A 16,441-nucleotide genomic window follows, 5' to 3' on the forward strand; every position below is an offset into this window, starting at 1 on the left:
CTGGAGACCCACAGAGATGAAATAGATTGCTCGCCTCTTCTTCCCTTTGGCAAATGATTGTACCGTTGAAATGGCGATGAGATCGCATTGGCCTATTTATTCTGAATGTTTGTAAGTGATGCCAATAATGGTTTGATGATGATGATTTCTTTGGAATGAAATTACAAAGCAAACATAAGAATTTGGAGAAAGCAGCTAGCTATTTTCTTGCAGGCTTTAAATAAGACTTGGTTAGTAGAGCTAACTATGGTAGAACCCACCAGGGCTTTTTTTTTCAGCCGGAGGTCACAGGAGTTCAGCTCTGGCACCTCTCAGGTGGGCGCCATTGCCATTCGAAAAGAACAAGGGAGATATTCATGGTGAGCTCTGGAACCTCTTTTTCTCCCAAAACAGCACTGGAGCTCACTATCCCTCATAGGAAGCAAAGGAAGAGGAATTTGAGGTCCAGTGGCATTTGTCACCCCAAACAGCTGGCCATACCAGGTTGACAAAGACTGATTTAATAACTAGGATTATTTTGTGATGTGCATTCGATGTTGATGATAATAAAATTGCAACGGTAACTAGAGTTGGAGCAATATGACTTTGCGGCAAACCTTTACTTTTCTCGTGAGTTGTTAACAATAATTTCGCTTGGTCCAAACGTCTTGTGAATTCCCAGTCTTCCAGTGTTGGTGTTAAAGGTAAAGGTAAAGGGACCCCTGACCATTAGGTCCAGTCGCAGACGACTCTGGGGTTGCGGCGCTCATCTCGCTTTATTGGCCAAGGAAGCCGGCGTACAGCTTCCGGATCATGTGGCCAGCATGACTAAGTCGCTTCTGGAGAACCAGAGCAGCGCACGGAAACGCCGTTTACTTTCCCGCTGGAGCGGTACCTATTTAACTACTTGCACTTTGACGTGCTTTCGAACTGCTAGGTTGGCAGGAGCAGGGACCAAGCAACGGGAGCTCACTCCGTTGCGGGGATTCAAACCGCCGACCTTCTGATCGGCAAGTCCTAGGCTCTGTGGTTTAACCCACAGCGCCACCAGCGTCCTTGTGTTGGTGTTAAATCTACAATATTATCCTTGCAGTACAAGAAACAAAAGACTAGACTGCCTGACGATGCCTTTTGTGGTAGCAGTTTTCAGTTATTAGCTTCCTGTGTTCAATTGTTCTGCTGCTGTAGTTTGCTGCAAGAGAAACATATCTGTTGTCTGTGAGAGAAACCAGGATTCCATATTGCTCTACTGAAACTGAAGTTTGGTGGAAAAGTCACAGGTGGTCAGATTCTTACCCCTGGGTTACAGCTGAGTTTCCTTCGCAGTCCCAGGACAGTTTCTAACAGTGTTTCCCAAACTTGGGTTTCCAGCTGTTTCCAGACACTACAACCCCCATCATCCCTGACCACCGGTCCTGCTAGCTAGGGATGATGGGAGTTGTAGTCCACAAACAGCTGGAGCCCCAAGTTTGGGAAACCTTGGTCTGTAAGGACATTTGCCAGCCAGGATTGAGCTCCACTGATGTCCTGGTTGTAGGCATTTCTGGAGCCCTGCGCGGCATCCTCGCTTTTCTGCCCTGCAGCTGCCAGTGCCACTGATCAAAGCCGATAGAAATCAGCGCTCTCGTTGACATCCGTCGGCTCTGGATCGCGTTCAAGTTCCCATCTGGTTCCTTTTACGAGGGGCGTCGCCTCGTGTGCCTGTCAGGATCCCGGAGGCTCGTGAAGGGATCCCCTCGTGCGTGCCAGACAGTCCCCCGCCAGCTCTCTCCGGAGACCCCATGCAGCCTCAAAACCACGTCTTTCCCCTCTCGCTCGCGGCGAATGTTTCTGAGGCAGCCATTCCAGAGGCGCAAAGGACGACGCGGCCGCCTTCTTCCTTCGCAGGTTCCCAGAGTAGGGTTGCTTAGCTTCTTTAAAAAAAGTTTTCCCCAGAGTTGCTCAGCTTTTTTGGGCGAAATCGCAAAAATTAAAATAATGCCGTTTTTGAGCGATTTTTAATGGTGGCGGCGGAGAAAATCGGAGTGCCGATAGGGAATGCCATACGTCCGGATTCCTCCGGGCAGTGACTCCGGCGCGCTACTATATGCAGCGGTATTCCGTATGTGTCCGGGACAACCCGGCCGCATGACAACCCTATCCCGGAGACTCCAACTGAGGGAAATTTGGCCGCTACCGGCGGCGGGTGAGAAACTCCCCTGAACTTTCTTGAGGTGGTGATTTTGTTGGTGCAAGGAGAAACTACGAGGACAGGGGGGCTGGGGCGTGGATGAACGGACTGCTTGAGAACGGGCAACAAGGTTGTGTGACTGACTGACTGGCGCCCAACGGCTCCTCTTCCTCTGACAGACTTTCCCCTCGGCGCCTCCTCAGCCCCTCCCTCCCTCCCCGCGGCTTCCAACGAAGCTCCTCCCCCTCTCCCTCCAGCCCCCTTTCACAAGTGCGGCGGCCCCTCCCTCTCCCGCCTCCCCTCCGGGCGCCCCCTTCCCTCAGCCTCCCTTCCCTCCTCGGGCGCGCTCCTCTCCCACGTGCTTGGCGCGGCGCTGCTGCTCCCCACCGACCAGCGGGCGGTAGTGCCGCCCTCCCTCGCCCCTCATTCTTCTCGCGGCGCACCGGGCAAGAGCCGCCGCCTCGCCTTCCCCCGAGTCGGCAGCAGCAGCAGCAGCAGCAGCAGCAAGCTTCTTCTAAAGAGGAAACCCTCCTCCTTTTTCGCCTTCCAGGGTGGAAAGCTGCTGCCGGCCCCTGTCACTAGCGGCTCGTTATCATTATTGCTGTTATCCTCGAGGCGGGCAATTTCGAGCTCGCTCTCCGAAAAGCGCCCACACCCTTCGATTGTTCTCCCCCTTTCCCCCTCGCTCGGGAAGAGCTGGACCTCCTCTCTCTCCCTTCTTTCCCCGACGGCTTTTAATCGGCGCGTTTCGCTCGGGAAGGCGAGCAGCGGAGAGGCGGGAAAAGGGAGGAGGATGCACCGCGGAGCGAAAGAAGGAGCCGCCGCCGCCCCCCTGGCCGCCCCGACCCGCAGCAGCAGAGCGTCGCGCTGAGGTGGAGGGGAGCGCGCGAGCGGCCCGGAGGAATAACGCCTCTTCTCCTCAGGAAGGGAGAAGAGCTCCCGAGTCAGGGGCGAGCCGGAGGTCGGGGCTCCTCTCTGAGGCACCTCAGGATTTTCGCGCCCGCGACCATGGCGAGGCGGCGGGAGCTCCGCCTGCAGCCTTATTTCCTCTGGCTGGGCTGTGTGGCGCTCTGGGCGCAGGGAGCAGCCGCGCAAGGCAAGCAGCAGGTCCGCCCGGCGGATGGAGCAACAGGCGGCGGGGGCGGCGGCGGCACCAGCTACCCAGCCTCGAGGAGCCTGGAAGGCGCCGCCAACACCAACCGAGTCCGCCGGAGAGGCCAGCAGGACGCGCTCAGGGGGTAGGGAAGCCGCGTTGCCTCGCGCCGCGCAGGTAGGCCTGCCTCTCACAAACAGCGGCGGCGAGGCGGCATTTATAGAAGCCGCGTGCCCGGATCGTACCACTTTCAGGCGGCAAGCGGGGGTGGGGTGCATGGTCTTCGTGGGAACGGAATGGAGCAGTCTCTGCGGGCGCGGGGGCCGCTAGGTGTCAGGGGAAAAGGATCCTAGCCCAGCTTGATGCTCCTTGATGCTCCAGTCGTAGGTGTGTCGTGATTGGCCCCGCCCCAAAGAGCAGGTCACCTGGGGGGCCTCCACCTGCAGTCTGAAGTGGTACAGTGCAGGCAAAAGGTTTATCTCCTCGACCCGATGCTGTTTGTGAGAGCTAGGCCAGGCGTGTATTGCCTTGTTGTTGTTGTTGTTTAGTCCTTTAGTCGGGTCCGACTCTTCGTGACTCCATGGACCAGAGCACGCCAGGCACTCCTGTCTTCCACGGCCTCCCGCAGTTTGGTCAAACTCATGCTGGTAGCTTCTAGAACATTGTCCCACCATCTCGTCCTCTGTCGTCCCCTTCTCCTTGTGCCCTCCATCTTTCCCAACATCGCTCTTTTCCAGGGAGTCTTCTCTTCTGATGAGGTGGCCAAAGTATTGGAGTCTCAGCTTCAGGACTTGTCCTTCCAGTGAGCACTCAGGGCTGATTTCCTTCAGAATGGAGAGGTTTGATTTTCTTGCAGTCCATGGGACTCTCAACAGTCTCCTCCAGACTATAATTCAAAAGCATCAATTCTTCGGCGATCAGCCTTCTTTATGGTCCAGCTCTCACTTCCATACATCACTACTGGGAAAACCATAGCTTTAACTATACAGACCTTTGTTGGCAAGGTGATGTCTCTGCTTTTTAAGATGCTGTCTAGGTTTGTCATTGCTTTTCTCCCAAGAAGCAGGCATCTTTTAATTTTGTGGCTGCTGTCAAGATCTGCAGTGATCATGGAGCCCAAGAAAGTAAAATCTCTCACTGCCTCCATTTCTTCCCCTTATATTTGCCAGGAGGTGATGGGACCAGTGGCCATGATCTTCGCTTTTTTGATGTTGAGCTTCAAACCATATTTTGCGCTCTCCTCTTTCACCCTTATTAAAAGGTTCTTTAATTCCTCCTCACTTTCTGCCAACAAAGTTGTGTCATCTGCATATCTGAGGTTGTTGATATTTCTTCCGGCAATCTTAATTCCGGCTAGAGATTCATCCAGCCCCGCCTTTCGCATGATGAATTCTGCATATAAGTTAAATAAGCAGGGAGACAATATACAGCCTTGTCATACTCATTGTATTGCCTTAGTGGCAAGTTCTGCGTGGACACAACCAGCTGCAACCTGCCATCCCTCCCCCCCCCCCACATCAAATATGTGCATGCACACCATCTCAGCAACTTCTGGGTGATCCACAGGCAAAAATTCTGAAATGCCACCTTTACTGTGCTTTGATTAAACCTTCAGCTCACCTTTATTCTGCTTCCATGAAACCTTTGTCTACCCCTGCTGACAACCCCTAAAACCACTTCTGTAGTGCCCATCACAAGTTCTTTCCTCTTGTCCTTTCCTCTTGTCCTATGCTCATTTCCTGCAACCTCCTGATTTCCAGTGCTCCAGCCCCAATGAATTCCTTCCCTACCCCATATTATGCAACCACTCCTGCAATATTCCTCCTCTACTCCTTCAAGTACTTCCATGCAACTCAAAGGTAAATTATCCACATTCCCAGTCCCTATCTTCTAGCTCATTTATCCTCTTTAACTGGTCTTGCACCATCCGTAAGTATTGTTTCTGATAAACCATTCAGTGTTTCAGGTGAAAGCATCACTTTATCCTGCCTCTGTAAAGCCTGCAGCCACTTCCTGATAACTGTCCCACCAATGCTTGTCTCCCATGGACAGCCTCCTTCAACCCATAATTCTCCCTTGGCATCAGAGCCCAATCAACCTCCCACCAAGTTCTCTTTTACCTCAAATAGCCTTTAATCTTTCTTCCAGGATTTCAATATTAACTCTGATACTGTTATTGTCACTTACTAGCCTTATGTCCTGTAAGAACTTAGTAACATCCCATAAGCAATTGATAGTTGCCTGTGGGTGGCATCAAGTCTTGGACCTGGACACATTCTTTAATATTTCCCTTCACCCTCCTGCTGTCTGGTCCCCACACCCAGAACTAGTCCTAATGTGCTCTCTTGAAGCACACCGCTATAGAGCAATTGAGGGTTCTCTTTCATAGAAGGCTACAGTTTTGAAGATGAAATGGGTTTGCCTTATTTTTCTATTTGACTTCTCCAAAGGTCTCCATGAAATAGACACCATTACTCCCAGGGGGTGCCAACTTGAATAACATATTGGGGGGGCAGGTAAGCCCCGCCCCACATTATTGATCACATGATGCAGTGCCCACACACTATTTGAATGGGAATTCCCATCAACTTTTGGGGGACCTGGCCCCCTCAAATATTTTATGGCAAGGAGGCTGGAGACCCCTCAGCCCCTAGGAGTTGGCTCCTATGATTACGCCTTTATCTTTGAAGTTGTCTTGTAGAAAACCTACCAACAAGGTTTGCAACTAGCTCTAATGGACAGCCACATTTCTTTTGATCTTGTCTCTACCAGGCTGTTTTGTTAAGATGCAGTTGTATCCCAATAGCCACCTCTCTATACAGCTTGTTTTCCTAATCAGTCCCATCACACATCTGTGCATTCCCTTTCAAACTTTCAACCCAAATGCTAGCAGTTGTCTCCATTTACTTCTGTCCTTTTCCCCTTCTGTAATTGTTGCTTTTCTTCTCAATGTCTACTGATTGGCTTGATTTGAATGTTAATTTTAAATTTTGGTCCATCTTGGAAAGTTTCCATATGTTTCTTGAGAGTGGTGTAAAAAACATCTGGCTTTTGCAAAAGAAAGCATGTGTAAATACGACACTAATAGCAATACCAAATGTGGCAAATATTGCTTCAGTTTCATGATCAAGTTTTTAATGGTCTTTGCTATAACAGTGCTGAAGGGTGATTTCAATTAAAATCTGCTGAAGAAACATGTTTTTTCAGATTGGTTGAGGGAGGCTTTAAAATGCTAAGTTATAAAATGCATGATCATTACTTTCCACTTTTAAATATTTCTAATATACCTCTAGAAAAATCTGATTTTCATACAAAATGTAACTCATGGTGTTAAGATGAAAAGGCTGTTTTAGATATGTTTGGTGTGAATTATTTACTGCTTGTAAAGTAGTTACAGTAGAGCATGCATTTGGTCCATTGTTCAGAACTGTTTAAAAATGGTACCTTACTAAATACTTATTACTTAGTCGTTGTCTGTTTTAGCTTTTTGCTAAAGAGAGGGGTTCTTAGCTCTTGGAGGGAGGGATTCAGTGAAATGCTTTTTTTATTAAGAAATGTGAGGGTTCTGGAAAAAGAAAAAAAGCTTGCATGTTGTTTCTGAGGCCAATGCATTTTTATCCTGCAGACCTAAAATCTGTTTCCATTGACCTATATTTTTTGTGTACACACTTGTTTGCATATAACAGGCCAAATGTGTGTGGCTCCAGATTCCACTCCTACTGTTGTCCTGGATGGAAAACACTCCCTGGGGGAAATCAGTGTATTGTTCGTAAGTGTTTGGCTTCAGATTTTACAACCTCTGAGTAATAATCCATCCAAAAGACATCTTTGAATTTTAATTAATTACCCTTTTAAAAAGGAAGTAAGGAATTAATCTACTCTGGTTGCTAAGTTTAGGCTTCCATCATGCTTTTAAGAACTTGACACTAACTCACAAATCTATTGATTTAAAAAATGCCCTTTTACAGATTCAGAAATCCAGCAATGAACACTTAAAACAGAAATAGTCAAATACTAAGCAAAGTAGGTTGTACTTTATCAACAGAGAGAAAATGTAGCTGAGTTATCTAGGAATAATATTTCACATAAGGCTGTTGGTTGTTTTTGTTAGTTCGGGGCTGTGCTACAATTGATCTAGATTAGATTTTCTTAAATGTATATTTAACAACAACATGATTGTTTATTTGGCAAAGCTCTTTATTGTGCTGAGCTATGTGACAACTGATAAGACTTGACAAAAGCATGTAAATCAGTTAAACTGTGGTTTGGACTCACCAGGAGTGAGCCTACATCCTGTGGCTAAGGTCAGAGTTCAGCCCTGGAACATGTGAAAAATGTTAAAGTTCATTTGGGCATATGCAGACTAGAGGGCTTTTATTTCCCCACTGACTAATATTATCAACACCCACTATCTCTGGGATTTAGAGAGAAGAGGTTCAGGCAGTTGGGGTTTTATAAGTTAAGAGCACAATGCAATGCAAGTTTAATCAAAAGTAAAATGATGTGTTCAGTGGGACCCACTGTGTTCCATGGGGCTTACTCCCAGGAATTTGTATAGGAGGGTAGCCTGCTGTAAACTTCCCTGGGAGTAAATTCCATTGAATTGAGAATGGCTTATTTCTCAGGTGGCATGCCTAGGATTGAAGGATAGTTCAGTTTTGTAGAGCATTAGGCTCTTAATCTCAGGGTCATGGGTTTGAACCCCACAGTGGGACAAAGATTATTGCATTGCCCCATTGCATTGCAAAGGGTTGGATTAGATGTTTCTCGTGGTTCCTTCCAACTCTACAATTCTATGAACTGTTAGTGTAGTTTATGGCCTGAGCTCTTGCACTGTGACACAGTAACAGTTTATAAAGTCAGGTGCCACATATCCAAAGCTGTTGCAAGGGCACAATACATAACTTTACATAGTTGCTGAGGTCTAATCCTCAACCCCAATACTAATGCAGCAATAGTTACCAGCACTGCTACAATGCTTCCCAAAAAGTATAGACCCAGAACCAAGAGTTCCTTCTATTGAACTCAAAGGGCTGTTGAAGGGGCAATAAATTTCTTTCGTTAGTATAATCCTGATAATCTATTCTAACTCATATCCTGATGCACCATTCAGCAAATCAAGTGACTAAGAAGACCTGATCTGGGGTTTGAAATTTTAAACTAAGTTATGAAGGAATTTTGTTCACATTCTGACCCAGGTGTCTTGTTGGCCTTAACATTAACTGCACCATATAGGCAAAAGTTTCCTAACCCAGAAAAACAATGCATAGCTGGCTAATAAAAGTAAGAGAATAGATCTGTGTTTTAACTATTTATTCTACTTTCTCAAGTGGTGGAAGGGTGACCTTTATTTTATTTCTGTTCTCAGTTATGGCATTTTTGGTCAAAGTTTAATTTATATTGCAGCCCAATATTCAGAACATTTTCACACATGATGCTTGAACTAGCTTTGGCTTAAATTGTTATGTAATGCAAATGTAAAACCTATCTCGGCTACGATATACATTCATTTTCTGTTTTGTGTTATATCCCATATTAACAACATCCATTATTAACACTGTACACAAAACAGCAGAAAGGGCCTCAAAGGCACATGTGAATATCTAGGCAGCTTCACATGGGAAAAATCGCTCAGAATATGCTGCTAAAACATTGAAAAGCGTTAATATAGATGCAGTGCTTGGAGTATAGGTGTGGTCAGCCTGAATATTCTCCATCAGTCCTCTTAAAACCTACTGTATGAGTTAGATAGCCGGTTTGTTATATTCATGTAGAGTGCTGTCCATATTTCAATAACCATCAATAAAAGCTCAAACAAGGTAACAGTCCTATGCAAGTATTGCTATCTCAAACAAGGTAGCAACCCTGGAAGTAAGCTGCACTGAACACTGGATTTTCCTCTGAGTAAACATGGATACGCTGGAGCTGTGAAAATACTAATTTCATTACGTATCATTTGTATTGCACTTTAGCTGTGGAAAGTTATTTATTCCTTGCAGTGCAGTAGCTAAAACAGGTGTGGGAAGTTCCATCTGCTCATCTTTTAAATGTGTCAATTAAGCTAGAAAATATTCCATTGTCTCTAAAACGAGGTCAGAGAGATATTTAAAATTAATATTCCTAGAAAACGTTTGAATGAACCGTATCTCAAAAATAGTCACTTGTCTGGAGGTAATCATGTATCTTTACAGCAAAGGAACTTCAAAGTCTCCGACTAGCTCTATGTATGCTTTGGCTAGGAAAAAGTCAGCTGTTAGCATTGTTTTTGAAGATACTATTGCCAACTGGAAAGCCCATAGTTTAGGCTTATGGGGGATAAAACAATCCTGCTGTTAAATATGTGGATGAATTTAATTTGCCTGCTTTTTATTATCAAAATAACAGCCATGGGGAAGGTAGGAGGTTTGGTTCTGTGGAATAAGTGGACCACATCATGGTTGCAATGATTCCCCTCCCAGATGCTAATAACCCCAAGAAGGAAATTTCCATTGGCACCAGTGGTTGCCAGTGGTTCATTGGGACCACAGCGTTAAAGGAAAGAATTTAGCCCTGTCTCCCATTCCTCCCCACACCCAGTGCCATGGTCCTGATCCAACTCAGCCTACCCTCCTTTGTGGCTATTATCTTGATAGCAAAAACAGGTGTCTTAAATGCATTTACACGCTTAAGGTCACATCTGTTTTGTCTCTCAGCCCTTACATGCAAAAGTAAAATGTCACTGCATAATTTTAGAATATTCTGATTTCCAGATTGACTTTTACCTGTATTTAGCACACAAGTCTCACTTCTTAGAGAAGTAATGTTTTGTACCACCCTCTAAAATCTTAAGCGCATCGTAACAGATTCTGTCTTTACAGTCCTGTTTTTAGTAAAAGTGAAGCTAGCATAACCAACACAGAACCAAAAACAAAAGTAACATTGTTTCAGCATATACACAGTTGCTTATGTTCTTGGGAGGGTGGAATTGGACACATTTAAGCAAACAATTTATCTTGTTTGCCAGTGTTTCTTAAGCAATTTAAGATGTACAAGCATTTTGATTCATTATTTTCTTCCTCAGCAATTTGTAGAAATAGCTGTGGTGATGGATTTTGTTCTCGCCCCAACATGTGCACTTGTTCCAGTGGTCAGATATCGCCAACCTGTGGAACAAAATCAAGTAAGGCCTAAAGTCTCCATTTTTAAAGTTAGGGAGAAAAAGTGTTTTGCAGCGTTTTACACTAGGATAGTGTTTAAGGATAGATAAATACTAAGTGCATGAGAGAGTTACCTGCCTCATCTTCCCTACCCTCTTTTGCATGAAAAGGTGCTGCTTTGCATATAGAAGATTCCTGCTCCTTACTTTTTATGACTGTGTGTCTCAAATGCCCTCCCATGGGAGGTCCAACGCCTTCTGTCCCTACTTGCCTTTCAGTGAACAGTGAAAACACCTTTATTTAAGAACGCATTTGTGGAAAATGTAATTTAGTTTTTGCTGTTCAGCTACTTCAGTTCTCTGCTCACGCTCCGAGGCCCCCCCAGCCCTTTCCCAGTAAATAACTTCAAACGGACACATAATTTTAGTTTAAGTTGTTGGGAAAAATTTAGGCCACAACTTTTTTGATTACAAAACAAATTGAGCAGTATTGGTCTATGCATTGGTCAGGGACTATAACTGACTCCTGCCTCTCTGGCTGGCAGTCTGAAAGGGTAAACACCAAACGAGGGAGCAACATCGGTGAAGATCAATTGAAGCTCACCCCGGGGTTCCTGTGGTCCTGGCATGGCCCTAGCCCCTCAAGCGGACTTCGGACGAGATCCAGGACCCCCAGATTCCTTTACTGGAATACCCTATTTCTGGAGGGGCAGGTGAAGGCCACGCCTCCCCTCCCACACATTTATATCAACCAATGCCTAACCGCCAAACCTTACAAAGTTGTGACGATTGCTAAGGGGGTAGGCAAAAACCAAGTGGCTAAAGCCAATCTGCCAAATGGAAAAAATCCTACCCAGCCCCTGTGCCAAAGCAGGCAACCCAATCCAAACCAGCAGCAGCACCTAAAATAGGGAGGGAGGGTGGGTGTTCAGCAGCGCGAAGCGAGTGCCCAACCCCCGTCGCGCTGCTGCATTTATAGGTCCCTGGGATCACGCCACTTGCCCCAGTTGGCCCAAACAGCCAAGCATGATCCCGGGGCCCAACAGACAAGGTTTGGGCCACACCTAGCAACAACACATCACGTTGGGGGTGGCTTAAGGGTCCCGAGCGCAACCAGGACCCTCAATTTAGGAGGATCCTATTTGGGGTCTTTTTATGTATGTAGTTCTTGTTTTATTTTTAAATTTGACGTTTTGTATTTTGAATTACCTTATCTCCTGAAGTTATCAGCAGTGCAGTTTTATGCATGTAGTATTACCGAGAAACATGTCCTACTGAGTTCAGTGGGTCATACTCCCACATAACTGGGTATAGGATTGCAGCCTCTGTTTTAATAAAGAAAATTTAGGAAGGCAGTAATATATTAATTCGTGTCGATTATTCTGTGCACCTAGAATAATGAACAAAAGACCTTGAGGTCAGAGAATGAATGGGTGGATGGGATGAGGTTGATATAAGAAAATGAAAAAAGGATACCAATTGTAGGAACGGTAAAGACCTTTGAGATAAAGGATAAAAGAGATAAAGACAAAGGAGCTTCAAAGTGACAACATAAATCTAAAGGGGAAAGTGCAGAGACTTAAGGATAATATCATAGTGAAATTAGAGGAAGGAAAAATATATTGAGTATGGCAGTCTAAAGGCAAAAGTTATAGTTGGATTGTTGTTTTTTTACTGCAAAATTCAGAGCACCATACCTATTCTCTGTTTTTGTCAGAGTAGTTTCACCCCAACAGCACAAGAAGAGAGAAGGGTGGACAGAAAAAAAGAAGTGTCATGAACAAGGATGCAGTGGTGGGAGGGGGGACACAGATATCTTAATGTGAGAAAGTGAAGAGGTGAGAGACTTCCCCATTTTTCTGACAGGGTAGCAGCAAACGAAGGAATTAGTTACACATGCATTGGAATTCACCAGCCTTTAGCTCCATGCCTGTAGCTTAAAATAACGTGCCTTAGATCGCTTTTAAGATTACAGCAAAGTCTTTCCAGTTAATGAGGTGCTGAAATATGTTACGTATTCTTATGGTGGTTATTTCCTATTTTCTGCTTTAAATTAATACCTATCGCAATTATTTGGGCAGCCTTGAAATATCACTGCATGCTTGATTGATGGTTGTGCTTCTTTAAAAGCAACATTCCGCTACCTGCCATAATTTTAAACTGTTTGTGTTTTGCTGCAGTACAACAGTGCAGTATCAGATGCATGAATGGCGGTTCCTGTCTAGAAGACCAATGCCAGTGCCAGAAGGGATATATTGGTACTTACTGTGGGCAACGTAAGTAGATACTTTGGCTTCCTTCTGGACTGTAGGAAGACCATAATTTGCCTTTAAACCAAGATCCCAGGTCATGGTTTCATTCTGGTTTAGGAGCAAACTACAGCTTACTCAGACTATAGATTGCCACGTTTTTGATGCAATAGCAAAATCGTTTGCCAAGAATCCCATTTAGAAATTGCAGCGTGCAAGAGTATTGGGGGGGGGGGGAGGATGGAGTTTGCAACATCAAGGCCTGACTGCTCATGCATGCTAATACCAAACCATGGCTTGGTATTATGTCTCCATACACTTGAGCAGTCTTTATCAGCCAGATAGAGACAGGCAGAATGGAGCTTAGGAAGAGAAGGGTAGATAATTGTAGGATAGAATTCCCCTTTTCTACCCTTGCTATCTTTCTCTTATTTTTCTGTGTCTGTCGCTTCTTCCTTCCTTCCCTGTATTCTTTGCTGTTACATTGCACACCCTTGCTTGCTCCTTAAATTTCAAACATTTCTTGCCTTCCACTAGCTCTCCTTTTTCAGTGGTTCTTTTGGCTCCTGCATTTTATATCAGTGAGAATCAAGATCTGAGCTGGCAATAAACGGTGCAGTTATTTTAGCCACACTCGAAGATTTGGGCCGTAACCTATAAGCTGATAACATGCTCAAGTCTTTGTGTGCTTGTGTTTCTGTAGCCAGAACCACCCCATCCATGCACGAGAAGGGGATATCAGAAGACCTGGTAGTTCCCAAGATTTGCAGAAGTACAATAAATGTTAGAGGACCCCTCAAAGGGGGGACAACTCCCAAAAGCCCCATGAATATTCTCTTTGGCTTCGGAATGCTGACTGTTTGCTGACGTAGTGGGGAGGGCGGAGAATAAAATCTCTCTCTCTCTCTCTCTTTCTCCCTTTCTCCATATCCTGGAGGAGGGCATGCTTGGCTGACTGGATCAGCAGACAGGAGCACTCCACACACTGCACCATTTTGTTGCAGGTCCAGCTTGTGTGCACTGAATTGTAGTTCACATGAAAATTAGACAAATATTATTCTTATCCATTATCACTATGCAAACATTATTTAAATGCACTGTACTTGAGATTTAAAAAAAACAATGTTATTTCACATGGCATCATAATTCACTCGCTCTATATTTTTATAACAACACAGAAGTGTTGTCATTCCGCGCATAGATGAGTGAAAGGTAATTCAGTTTAATAAGGCTTGATAAGGAGTAGAATGTCTTGCGACAACAGTACATTTTTATGTGTTTCCCCTTGTGATATAAGGGGATAGTTCTAGCACACTTCAAAGTTCTCCCCTCCCTTTCATTTCCCTCCCCGCCCCCCCTTAGTATGAATGATTTATTCACTCCCTACTTCTGTGTTGTTTTGGCACAGGAAAGCTGAATGCTTTCAAAACCTGACCATACGCTATAGGGGCTGGGTTGGAAACCTGCCTAAAAACATTGAGACCAAATCACTTTTAGCTGTTGCTTGAGGAAGTTGTTAAGACAGTGAAACCTCTTATGGTTGCAATCTGCTAGGTAAAAGTGGAGCTATTACAGACATAGATACTTTTAGCACTTTATAGATTGCACTGCAATATGCACTTGTGAAACAACTCTGCATTATTTCATTTTAGAGTATCTCTTTAATTGCAGTCCAATGAAAGGGAAACTCGCAGATTGAGCTCAATGCAAGAATGGGCTTTAAGTTCTTGCACAAACTGGTGTTTTTTTCAGAGTAAGAAGGCAAATAAAAAAACCCAAGTATTTCGAACACAAATGGACTGTCAAAACGTTGTCATACATGCTGTAGAGTCACATACCTGAACAGCCAACTTCCTTATTTCCTTGGGTTTTTTTGTGCTTTGATGGTTGGTGGCTGACGTTTTCAGACAGAAACCATGAAGAAAGGGAATGTGGAGTGAGATTGGACCAATTAGAGAGCAGGAAAAATCAGACAAATCAGAGAGCAGGAGAGATTGGATAAATCCATTTCCCCCCTTTGCCTCTCTTTTACCAATTGGCTGCAGCAATTATTTTTTTTACAGTGGGGGGGGGGACATGGAAAGTTGGGGGGAAGAATGTGGACAAATCCTGCATTAGAAGTGTTCCCATAGGAATGAATGGAAATCTTGAACTTGATACGCGAATGCTTGTAAAGTGAGACTTGTGTGTGTTTCTTAAAAGAACAAAACTGTAAAGAAAAGATACATATTCCTCCCTATTCAAAACTTGCATTTTTCACAATATACAGAACTGCCTCATCAAAGGGGCACCTGTGGCGTGAAATGTTTGGCCATTTTGAACTGCTCTGTCTACTTATTCTGAACTTTCAATACCTTCCATCCATCCATCCATCCATCCTTTTCTTTCTTTCTTTCTTTTAGCACACTTATAATCCATCTTTCATTACAATAGATCCCAGGGTGGGGTACAGAATACACTGACATAATATCACTCGTCTGCTCTTCTGCTGATAATTCTAAACTATGTACGTTCACTCATCAGCTGACACATTCTCTTGTCTTTATAACATTTCCCCCTGTTAGTTACCATTGGCCTCAATCTAGGAAATTATGAGGACAAAGTTACAGCATCTTCCTGTGTCAGTGAGGCAAGGCGCACAGTATGGTAGCCTTTCCCAACCTGATGGCCTCCAGATGTTTTAGACTACTACCTCCATCAGCCCCAGCCAGCATGACCAGTGGTCAGGGGTGACGCAAGTTGTAGTTCTGTAACATTTGGAAAGTACCAGATTGGAGGATGTTGCAGTATAGTTTCTTGCTCTCTTCTTAGAAACGGTACATTTATATGTGTCTTTTTTGTGTGAAATGGGGTTTGTTAATGCAATCTAGATGCTCAGATTCATAAGTGATCCTTGAAAAATGCAGAACGGATTTTAAGCCATCAGCGTTATTTTCACAGCACGTTAGCCTAATTATACTGCCCCTCCTTATATCCTACCAGCAAGTTACACTTACTCTGATCTTGTCAACACAAACTTCTCCTTCATTCCTTCTGTTTGCATATTCTTTGCCACCTCCTGCTATCTACATATGTGCTTTTCATCCCTCTGTTCCCAGACATCATGGCACTGCAGACAAATGTCATGTCCCCTGGGGTGTCTCAATGTGGAGAGGAGGGAATGGTTTCTGCTGTATGTAAATGCTTGTTTGCTTAGAGGCCCATTCAGAAATCCTAGGGGTATAAAAGGAAATGTTTCTTTGGGAGAACTGATCCTGTTTTCACTTAACGGGCCAGCAAATTGAAGCTTTGATTGCCGTATGATAGAAATACTTATTTCAGATAGTTTTGCAATATTATTTCACAGATAATTATCAGCGATAATATTCTTTGCAGTGTTTTACAGTTTTGTTTTTGCAAGAAATGGTAGGCTGCTTTTTTGCTCAAGCAGTCTTTGAACTATTCCTCCATTGTAAGGAAAATGGTATCTGGGTAAGACCTTCAGCTAGATTTCATCTAGAAGTGGAAAAATCTGTGACTACAGCTTCTATCATACCTAACCACTGGCCTTCCAACAACATTTGAAGGGCTATAGGATTCCTGCCCTTCTCTAGATATTATGAAGTCTCTCTCTCTCTTTTTTTTTTGGTTTGGAAACCATGTACAGTAGACCTTCGGGTTACGTTACGTTACTCTCTAGTAATGTAAACTTTGAGTTGCGAAAGCGGCAAAGCCAGAAGTATTTTTCTGGGTTTCGCTGCTCGCGCATGTGCAGAAGCGTTCTATCACACAGCGTACGTGTGCAGAAGTGGCACTTCTGAATACGGATTTTTTGG

At 44.6% G+C, this 16,441-nt stretch overlaps 1 protein-coding gene across 1 annotated transcript in view; it reads left to right on the plus strand.

Annotated features, from left to right (window-relative positions):
• The first annotated feature begins 2,524 nt into the window (after nt 1-2,524).
• Nucleotides 2,525-16,441, plus strand: part of FBN2 (fibrillin 2) — a 134,515-nt gene continuing 120,598 nt past the window's right edge. Inside the window, exons 1-4 of the mRNA XM_081213502.1 lie at nt 2,525-3,387; nt 6,929-7,011; nt 10,303-10,401; nt 12,558-12,653. Coding sequence (XP_081069628.1) covers nt 3,158-3,387; nt 6,929-7,011; nt 10,303-10,401; nt 12,558-12,653 — 508 coding nt within the window. The 5' untranslated portion in view covers nt 2,525-3,157. The remainder of the gene's footprint in view (nt 3,388-6,928; nt 7,012-10,302; nt 10,402-12,557; nt 12,654-16,441) is intronic.

Source organism: Podarcis bocagei, assembly GCF_964188305.1.
Source record: "Podarcis bocagei genome assembly, chromosome: 11".
NCBI classification, from domain to species: domain Eukaryota; kingdom Metazoa; phylum Chordata; class Lepidosauria; order Squamata; family Lacertidae; genus Podarcis; species Podarcis bocagei.